The sequence below is a fragment of the Aulostomus chinensis genome, chromosome 5 (genome assembly GCF_037954235.1).
Source record: "Aulostomus chinensis isolate RoL2024-O1b breed Wild chromosome 5, RoL_Achi_v1.0, whole genome shotgun sequence".
Taxonomy (NCBI): domain Eukaryota; kingdom Metazoa; phylum Chordata; class Actinopteri; order Syngnathiformes; family Aulostomidae; genus Aulostomus; species Aulostomus chinensis.
The window spans coordinates 29,965,504-29,976,314 of NC_141324.1; the positions used below are offsets into that span (position 1 = coordinate 29,965,504).

Below are 10,811 nucleotides of genomic sequence, written 5' to 3' on the forward strand. Positions count from 1 at the left end.
CTTTTCTGTGAGAGGAGAGAAGCATCTGCTTCAGCAGATACAGTGATTAACCCACCGTGGCCAGCAGCTTCAACAGATACACTGCTAGAATTGAGGCGGGGACATCTTCAAGACCAATAAATTATCTTAAGCATGCAGAGTTCTGTTCCACACCACAAGCACATCCGATGATGACAATGATCCCACTGAAAGTTAAAATCTGGTGTGACTCGTCATTTTATGCTCTGTGGAGACAATATAGCTCAAGTTAAGCCTGGGTTTCCAAATCAGTCCATCAGATTTGGTTAAATTTAGTCAGCAGTGTCGGAGATGTTGCTAATGGCCAGGAACATTAGCAACACTTTGGAAAAGGGGATAAAAGAGGGAATAAACGCTTTCCAAACTTCACCATGATAATACTGGATGGGACGCTGGAACAGTGGCAACTCCTGAAAATGGAGTAGCCAGAACAGCAGAGACAAAGTAGGTCGGCGTGTCAGGCCCAGCGCAGCAGATAAGAGACTTGCGAGACCTTGTCTGCAGACGTGCTCCTCTTGGCCGGACCAGGAGGCTTATCAGAGGAAGCTTGGTGAGGTGTCAAAAAGAAACTGCCTGGAGGCTGAACACAAAAGGATGCAGCCTTTGCTTTGGGTTTATGGTCAACCATCTTTCTCCAGCAATAACAGCCACTTATATCTTCCTTCTGGTTCCCTTCTAAAAAAATTTTTTTTTTAAAAATGCACCAAAGTCCTAAGGAATGAGGACATTGGAGATGAGGAAAGGGAACATCTGCATAGCCAAGTCCTGACTAACATCTGGTCACCAACAGCATGCTGTCAGGAGAGAAAACAAACAAGTGACCCTCTGAAGCCCTGACCAACAAGCTATCAGTCATAGAGGGAATCACACGGTGCGAACAGCTCATCAATCATCTTGTTAGTGGGAACTGAGCCACCATGGAGAACAGACACCAGTGGCATAGACGGGGTGAATTCATGTGACAGATTTGATCCATAAGAAGGTCCACAATTACACATCGTAATGCTGGAAAATATGATTTCTTTGCCTTTATTGGACACATCAGAGTGAATCATCACATTTCCACCGAAGCAACTCAAGTAAATCAAGAATCTAAGCATGCTTGTCTTATAAAAGATGATATAAACGACCAAAAAACAACATCAGGAAACATTAAAACCTAAATGTAATTGTCGTCTATTCCTCTGCTGGGTAATAAAGAAGCCGTGTAAGTGAGAGCAGCTCCAAATGTCCAGACAACAGATTGTTCCTCTAATCATTTGATGAAAACTAGAAGCACTTTTAATGTGATTACTTGCAGCCGAAAACAGATGACAACTGGCTGACATTCATCTAGAAGTGGGATCAAACCAGCAGGGAGTTTGTTTGAGGTGTCCTGTTATCAAATTAACAGCTATTCCAAAAAAAAAAAAAAAAAAGACTTTCTGTTGCCGGGATGGAATGTTGATCCATTAAACTGGATAATAATGATCATGGCATCATTTTTTTGTGTGACTAAAGGGAGGGAAGTGGCATCTTGGAATGCACAAGTCTCATAAATGAGGAAAATCATCGAGCATTTACTTGAAGGCAGCGCTGGGCTCCACACAACCAAAACAAGATTTTGACCTTTCATCCGCCATTTACAAACCATCCCCAGTTTCTGAAGAAGGAAGGAACTCCATTGTGGAGAGAATGAATGGCTTTCAGAGAATACACAGACTTTGAAATTGAATATGTTTACTTTGAGATAACCTTTCACAAACACATTCAAATGTGCGCCGACATCAGGGGGTAAAGAAACCACCAGTTTAGCGACTGAAGTTTCAGGAGATCAGCTGATGATGTCATCCTAGCCAGGTTATCACTGAGGAAACAGCAGGCAGGTTCAAGCGTCCCCTCGAGCACAAATGTCATCTAGAATATGGGACGGCAAAATGTTAGTCTAGTGATGATTTAACAAACACATGCGACTAGAGCCTTGTCAGCAATGCCCCCTCCGTGCTAACAGAACGGTACATGAGTGGAGCTCAGTGTTTCTGTAGCGTTGAGTTGTCTTCCAAGGGAGTGAGGGTTTCCTAAAAGAATATTACCAATCATATCTTGAGCTAAAACGGTGAGAGAATACAAAATATGAAGCGTTATGGAAATTCAGTGCCAGTCGGATGCTATGAGGTTTTGTATTGTAGTTATTTTTTGCCCTCTGCTGTTTGGGGAGCGCTTCCTTTTTGAGCATCAAAACACTACCTTGTTTGTGTTAACCTTCATCAGTTTTAAAACATCTTAAAATGCAGCAGCTGGTTAACAATGGCCTGATTTGTGTGTTTTCATCTTGTGCATGAAAAACAAAGTGATGTTCAGCAGTGACATCAGGGCAGCAAAACTTAGGACTAGAAAAAAAACAAGGATCGGAATATCAAGAGCAGCACTCTGTCAACAGTACGGCTGCCGTAAAGTAAAAGAGGTGAGAAACACATTTGCAGATAAAACTCAAATTCTATTAAAAAAAATGCAAAAGCTACTATAAGTCTGTCCAAGTATGGCGTGACAGCAACGGTGTAGTCACCGTGGTGTAGTAGGAGTACTGACGTTAATGCCACGGCAGGATTTGACTTATTAGTGCTGGTATTCAGGTCAAAACTCCAGAAACTGTGGAAGTGCTATTCTACGCATGTAACCTGAACACAGCTGCAAACCTCTCAGTCTACACCCAGAAGCAGCGCAAGACACAAGACAGGCCTGGTTGCTATTTTCTCACAGGCTTTTGTTCAGCAGCAGGCTTAGTGAATGATTTCAGGAACAAACATTACGCTGACCAAGCTCACGACCTCGTCCCTCGGAGGCTCGCTGTCTCAGGCTACTTTTAGCTCCAACACTGAAGCGGCAGGTTGCGTTCAGAGGAAATCAGCCCTGTGTTGCAACACTGAAGAGCACTGCGATGATGGGAGGTTGCTGGTGATTAAGTAGGATCCTAGAATAAATAATTATGGCATTAAAATGCACAGATCTTTTGACAGTGTGTATTGTAGCTTTTGTTGCGACATTCGCAAAGTAAAGTAACAAACGAGGGTTTGCCATTACACAGTACTCCACCAGGAATGTGTACTTGCACGTATCGGAGTGGTCAATCCTGCCCTTTGCTGGTTGATATTGCATTGTGTCATAGCTACAGGAGCTCCCGTGTTAGCAACCTTGCTACTCAAACATGCTGGCCAGATTCAAACGGGGCGGCTTTTATGCACAGCTCGAGCTGATCATAACACAGGAACGACACTGCAACAAAAATTCCCTAGAACATGAAAAAAGAAAGTGGAGTGACAAGGGATGGGAACTGAAACAATTTTTACGATCCCGATTCCATTTTCAATTCGGTTCTTTATTGATTTTCTAATCGATTCTGATTTTGGGAAAAAAAAAAAGAAAAAAGAAGAGAGAGCCAACAGTCAGAATTCTGTCTCTGGTCATGGTCAGCTAAATGTAACGCATAAGAAGGCATTCACTTAACGCTAACAGTCTGTGACAGCAGCTTTTACAATGAGGCACATGGCGCTAACATGCTAGGCAGTGTTAGCTGGTTAGCTACCTGCAATATTAACAGCAGAGGACGTGCTAACGTTGCTGCTGCTGCTGCTGGGTTGAGATTCACTCTGGAGCAGATCGAAAACGCCACGATCATTCAACGTTATCTGATGCTGTGTGTGCAAAGGTTTCTGCGTATCGGTGGCATTTTCCCCCTTTGATGAAATATTCACTTTGCAAGAACTGCAAGTTGCCCTGTTGTCATCCTTTCTTGTGAAACCAAACTTTCAAGCGTTTGTGCTGCTTGGACACCAGGTTTCCTGCTGGCTGCACTGGTGAATGACGTCACCACGCCGTTGTGTAGCTTACGTACGCAAGGCAACGTGCGAGCTGATGTCATTCATGCCCACTGGAATCGATAAGGGAATCGTTTGCAAAATTGGCAAATGATTCCAAGGAATTGCTGGGGTTGCACGGTGGTGCAGTGGTCAGCACTGTGGCCTCACAGCAAGAAGGTTCCGGGTTCGAGTCCCGGCTCAGGCACAGGATCTTTCTGGGTGAGTCTCCATGTTCTCCCTGTTCCTGCTGGGTTCTCTCTGGTACTCCAGCTTCCTCCCACAGTCCAAAGACATCAAGAGGGGACGAGGCTGATTGATTCTCTAAATTGACCGTAGGTATGAATGTGAGTGTGAATGGTTGTTCGTCTCTCTATGTTGGCCCTGTGATGGACTGGTGACCTGTCCAGGGTGAACCCCGCCTCTCGCCCGTTGACGCTGGGATAGGCTCCACCCCCCCGCGACCCTTAATGTGTAGGAATAAGCGGAAGATGACGACGACGACGACGACACACTGGGAACCGGTTCTCAACAAGAACCGGTTTTCGATTCCCATCCCTAGTAAGGACTGTAAATTAAAGTGTGTGTAATAAGTACAGGCAGGTGAACAAGGAAGGAGGCTAATTCAAAACAAATCAGTATAATGTGTGAAGTGTCTTCGTCCCAAGGCAACAACTCATGATGCAGGTGGGTTTCAGGGCCAAAATCAAAAGCCAAGTTGGAAGCACCAAAGGAACGAATAGAAAACTCTCACGTCTTACCTGGAGATGTTCAGTGGAACTGCTGCTCAGCTCGTCACCGGACTCCGAGTCATTAGTGCGTCTCTCTTCGCCTGCTGAGTCACAATGTTGGGTGTTGTCCACATCCAGCGGGGCTCTGACCAGGTCTGGAGATCGGGCTCGAGTGCGGGGCAGAGAGCTGGACCCGCCTCTGTGGACCGGCTGGGGGCCGCCACCACCCTGGACCAGGATTTCAGCCAGGGCTCGGTCATGGTCGGTGGGGCTGCCGGGGTTGTGGTGATGGTTACTGTCCCGTCGCTTAATGGGGGGGCTGAAGTGTCCAGTGGAGGCAGACTGGGCTGAAGGCGAGCGCCGATAGTTGGACTCGTGTCTGTGAATGTTCTCTGAGGAACAGCTGTTGTCTCCCAGGTCCAGATTGGTTGGCTTCACCCAGAGTGCCCCACCAGCCTGTGGTGGTGTGTTGCCAGTGGCAGCATGAGAATGCGGGACAGGTTTGGGAGGAGGCATGAGGGCTTTACGGACCTCTCTGACATACTGAGCAGGTACGTAGATCGCTTTAGCCCCCTCCTCCTTCCTCACCTGCCACCAGTCCTCGTTGGTTTTCTTGACCAGCATGTAGCATTCCCCCTGCCGGATGCTGATGAGGCGGTCCTTGGACTTGTATTCATAGTCGTACTCCACTTCGATGTAGACCTCGCCCGGGGCAATAGGCAGATCCGCCATGATGACTCTTAGCGTCCACCAGGTAGATCAGCGCAAGAGGAAGCCGTTTACTGCCATGGCCCCTTGAGAAGAACTAATAGAAAGGAAAAAAAGGGATTCGTTGTCAATAATTTGCGAGATCCTACACCTGCTTATTTACTACATCGTCCTGATCTGAGACGGAGCCGCAGAGACAACCAGGCAGTCGCACCTTAGCTACGGGTAACAGTCCACTCACTTTGCATTTCCTGGCTGCTTCCCCAATGCAGGGTGATGGACAAAGACAAAATGGCAAATAAAGAATCTTAAAGTTTCTGTTTTTGGGGGGATAGAGAACACAGGTTTGTGCTGGTATTTATTAGCATGTACTAATACTGTGCTTGCAAATACTGTATGTACGCAATGTTCAAGGAAAGCTTGAATCAGCTTTAATCCATGACTGAGAACCTGAAGATCAGAAAGGTTTGAGCCTATCAGTCCTTTTAGCAGGTCCGATAATGCAGAGATGCACGAGCAAAGACGACAGCAGAGCGATGACAAGGAGAACTGCATGTGGTAGTCAGGAGATGAACGACTTCAATCACTAGAGGAAATATTTGAGAGCAAATACAGGTATGTGTTTTACAAGTCTTGCAGCAGTAGCAGCACTTGTGTTTTAAAACCTTAACCTTTAAAACCCGCTGAATTATACCAACTTACTAGCTGCTGAACAAGCTCTGGATACGGCAAGCTAAATGAGGAAAATACACACATTTACGAAGTACTAGTACTCAATTGAGAAAAGTGTCTTTTCCTTTTCGTGTCCATCTTACATCACACAGTAAAACAAAGACACAAGCTCATCTTTCAGAGACTAAGACTGCTCTAACCCAATCAGAACAAATGAATTAGACACAAACTAAAGAGACGTAATCCTCTTCAAGGGCTCTGGGCTGGGCTTCGGGCAGGATAGAAGATTAGACAGACAGACAGTAATGGGACTCACATGCTCCTCTTCCTCTACTCTCTGGTGTCTGTTCGCTGGACTAGACTGGACCAAGAGAGGCACGCCACTGACAACGGGAACCTTTCACCCCAGCGCTAAGGACCTCTAGTTGTGAACACGCCCTCAATGCCTCAACTGGGCAAAAACTAAATAGAAATCTAACTCCATGTTAGAGGTTCTGCAATGGAAAGAGGCACCACAGGCTGGCGGGTTGTTTTTGGCTGAACCGGTAAACCGGCTCTCCATCTACCTCTTGGGTCTCAGCCACTGGTACAACAACTGAGGCGAGTAGTCGAATGATTAGTTGAATCACTCGCATAGTTTCCTGCTGAAGTCACAGATGCATGAAAACACACACACACACACACACACACACACACACACACACACACACACGGTGAGGCTCCAACTCAACTTGAGTACAACCTGCTCTTTGAAACTTCTCTCCAAACCAGTAACAAAAAAACAAAGAAAAATACTCAAACCTCAACTGCCAGCATCAACAAGTAGACAGAAAGCAGATTTTCTCTGTTTGGGACTTCAAGGGCAAACCTGAGTTAAATACCATCAAAGCAGGTTTTGCTGGGGGGGGGCAGGAGTGTTAAAGACCAGGATGAATTCCCGTCACATTCTGACTCAGGCTACATCTGTGCACCGGCTACTTCGACGGAAGCAGACGGAACCATGTGGCTGCAAGTCCTGGTGGGACTTTAAATTACCTTGAAAGTAAATACTTTTCGAACAAATATGACCTGCATTTTTTTTTTAAATCAGAAAAAAAGCCAATAGAGCTGAAGTTAAATAGTTGCTTCAACTTGAAATAAACCAAATGAGTTCATCAAATAGGCATAACCAGCACCCATTAAATACTGAGCATGTCATGTGTACTTCATGGTTGAAACTGATACCACTCCTACTTTGATTCTTTGGTGGAGGATCAGTGTGTCCATTGACCATTCAATCCAAAATGGCGGCAGCCAGGATTCTACACTGTGGTAACTGGACACTAACTGGCATGCAATAAGTATAAAAGTTTGTGAAAATCAGTAATCCAACATGGCTGCCACAGACCGTTGGCAAAAATGAGCAACATGAGAGTGATTCAGGCCAGACTGAGACGATGATTGGGCGAGCACGCCGACACGGGTCAGAAATCCCGCGAGCCTGCTAACAGACTGCACAGAAATGTGCTTGGTAAAATAATAATCCTGCTCTTCAAACAGCAAAGATGCTCGGCATAAACAAAATCATCAGAACGACCACGAGCAGCCGTACAGGACCTGCTCATCTCACATGACCCTCGGTGGATGAGAGGTTTTATTTGAGCCGAACGCTCTGTCACATGATCAGCAGTGGCGACGTGTCTCCCGTAGGAGCTGTGTGGTTGGCCCAGAGCTGGTTTGGTCAGTCCAGACACCCTGGTCCCTCCTGCACTCCTCCAATCCCAGAAGAAGAGCTGAGAGTGAGTCTTTCATTCCACGCCTGCCGGGTCAGAAGTGATCATTCTTTGGAATCGTTTTACTGGCTGGGGAATCGTCAGCTTACAAGTTGCGGAGAAGTTCCTGTCATGCTTGCTCAACATTTCCCCGGGTTGTTTTCTTTTCATTCGTTTCCTCCTCTTCAAGCTCTGCCAAAGATTGTTTTTTTTCCTGGTAAAACACCAACCAGTCTGACAGCTGCAGACTCAAAACTTCACATGGACTCAAATGTGTCACCTCAGATGGAGAACCACAACTAAAACCCCTGACATGGAAAGTTCCCCAGTCTGCCAACGATAAACACGGCAAAGCATCCCAGCAGTTTTGAATGAGCAGTAAAACTCAGACCTACGTCAGCACCGCTGATGGTCAGCGGCGCTGCTCGTTAGCACCATGAGGTTTTTAGACTGTCTTCACGGTGAAACGCCTGACACAAGGACTGCGGTTCACACAGGCTCAACAGATCTATAAACTACAAACTCCAAACTCGTGGTTTTACAGGCTCTGATGCGCCTTAAGAACAGCGGCGGCAGCCAGGTGACGGAAGGAGACGCCAGAAAGTTGTCGTGAACAGTAAACATCATCAGGTCAAAAACAGCCCAGGTGTGTAGCGAGTTGTGTTGACAACCTGCATCTGCGGTGTAGTTCCTTCTTAGCATTACGTTAGCTTAATATCACCTGTGAAACTGTAACAATGAACTCCTGTTCATTAAGACTTGTTGATGACCTTCACTCCTCAGGCTGGGAGGCTTTTAAACCTGGGCTCCACAGCATGAAGACGGAGCTCCCCTCTAACCTGACGGCTGCTGTCTCACAATAATCTGAGAAGTCGCCCACAGAAAGCGTTTGGGAAAAGGACAGAAATTTATGAAAAGTCTTCAGCTGGTTGGAGGAAGCATCAGTCCATCAGCGGGGCAAAGTTCGACCAATCGGACCAGAGAACTGACAAGACCGAGAAGAAAAGCCCTCAGTGGTGCTCTTTGCTCTTCCTTCTGACAAGAAATCCTCTCCAGTTCTGATAAAACTGATGCTGCAGCGCTCAACCTCCTAGTTTCCAGGTATCGTTTTCGTTTGTTGAGTGGCACGGATGTCATTCACTGCATCCAAGCCTCCTCCAGTCGTGGATCCGTGAGGCTGACATGGACGATCGAGAACATGTCTCTTTTGTTGTTGTATTTGCCCTTCGGCGATGAGAAGAGCTCACCCTGACCTTCACACACAGCCACACCAAATACAGTTCCTCTCAACTGCCTGGATTCAGCACACCGCGTCCCAGTTAGCCACCTCTCTCCACAACTTTCCTCGGAACTCAGGTCCCCAGGTCCCCAACGACTGTCACAACCACAATCCACCACGCTCCAACAGAGCCGGGCAGCTGCAGCCCGCCGTGGGCCGTCATCCTCAGAGGAGAAAATGAGAACCCAGCGGTAAGGAACACATGGAAAAGTCTGAAAAACTAACAAGCAGAGGTAAGTTCTGATCATGTGAAATGATGACATAATATTACATGAACCAGTCCGCCTGGTCTAAGGGACTCGGAGGCATCACCGCAATCAGCGTGGGAAAAGAAACCATTACTTTTATAGCCTTGTTAGGGGAATGAGCTCATCGAGGCAGATTTAGTCTTGATCTGATTGTCCATCTTTGAGCTGATGCCTCACATGGACCTTTTCTGACAGTCAGTGTCATAAAACAGCAACAAAACACCATTATTTTAACGACACAATGGCTTTCTTCAAACTGCCATCAGTGTTTCTGGTGTCAAGATCATTCCTTAACTGAGAGGAGACGAGCTCGGATTGATTTCCCAGCATCTTCTCGGTATGAAGCCGCCTCGGAACCTTCAGAACTCTCGTCTTGAAGTTAGAACAACTTAGTTGTCACCAGCAGTGCCCCTTCGCTACACGGAGGACTGGTTCATTCCACTCAACCTCCCCGTGCTTGAATTAGCTGCCTACCTGCTGTACAACAACTTAGTGACGGCTAACACGGTTACGTAACCGCTCACTTGTTCGGTGTTGATTTTATGCACTCACTTGACACCGCTGGCGTTCCCGTATTCCTACAGGGATTAACCACACACACACACACACACACACACACACACATACGAGACATTCCTGAAAAACTTCCCTGGCGACAGAAATAGTTCAGGTGGACTTGCCAGCAATCTCCCAGGTGAGAGTTGTACCTTTAAACCACAGCGCGGCGGAGAGGGAGATGAAGTTTGTCTCGGCTCTCATTTGTAGCTGGCGTTAGCTTGCTAATTAGCTTTCTGGCTAAACATTCCCAAAGACGCGCGCGCGCACACGCACACACCTTCACATACCTTCTCCCGCTGATGTGAGACGGTCCCGGCTCCCGAGTGGTCCCGGTTCCCGAGCGGTCCCAGTTCCCGAGCGGTCCCGAGTGAAACTAAAGTCCTGAAAACTTTTCCCGTCGTCAAACCCTCGAGCCTGAGAGTAGTTCCTGGCTGGTCGGTCGAGAGGCAGCGGCGCTCCCGCGTCGTCCTTCCCTGGCCCGTGCGATCCACGACGGTGCGCGCCCCCGCTGACACGCGAGCGCCCCGCCAACTTCAAGCAACTACCTCCTGACAAAGATCGCGTGTTCGGAGGTGCCGCTCTGATGCTCGTTTGGTTGTTGTAGGTTGTTTTTAAATTATTATTATTTCTTTCAGGAAGCGTAACCATAGCGACCGATGTTGGGGGCCAACTGCACTGCTGAGGTCTGCGTGTGTTGCGGTCGACCCGGAGTTCGCTGTCATGTTGGTTGTTGTGTTTCCAGAGTGAGAGCTCTCTCCTGGCTGGGCCTCTTCGTTCAGAGCCCTCAGGTGTTCTGTATGCGGACGGAGGGCGGCGCGCCCCCTGGCTGTAAGAAGCGGAACTACAACAACATTGAGAGTCGCGGAAAATTTCCTACGGAAGCTCGAAGGCCAACGAACACAAAATACACCTGCGTCAGATACATACGTCCTCCGTTACTTTATATGAACTCTAATGTTTAGAATATTTGCTTTAAAAATTCCAATACTGAAGCTGAATTAGGCTACGTTGTG

At 47.2% G+C, this 10,811-nt stretch overlaps 1 protein-coding gene across 9 annotated transcripts in view; it reads right to left on the minus strand.

Moving 5' to 3' along the window:
- Positions 1-10,550, minus strand: part of LOC147262119 (rho GTPase-activating protein 12-like) — a 50,282-nt gene extending 39,732 nt beyond the window's left edge. For 3 of the 9 annotated variants that reach the window (XM_086204527.1, XM_086204526.1, XM_086204524.1), the window contains exons 1-2: positions 10,086-10,548; positions 4,613-5,387 (exon numbers count right to left, since the gene is read on the minus strand). In XM_086204527.1, coding sequence (XP_086060653.1) covers positions 4,613-5,314 — 702 coding nt within the window. In that variant the 5' untranslated portion in view covers positions 5,315-5,387; positions 10,086-10,548. Of the gene's footprint in view, positions 1-4,612; positions 5,388-6,278; positions 8,315-9,535; positions 9,701-9,792; positions 9,819-10,085 lie in introns of those variants that run through there. The other 6 variants (XM_086204525.1, XM_086204520.1, XM_086204521.1 and 3 more) reach the window with 5 other exon arrangements.
- Between the last annotated feature and the right edge of the window lie 261 nt (positions 10,551-10,811).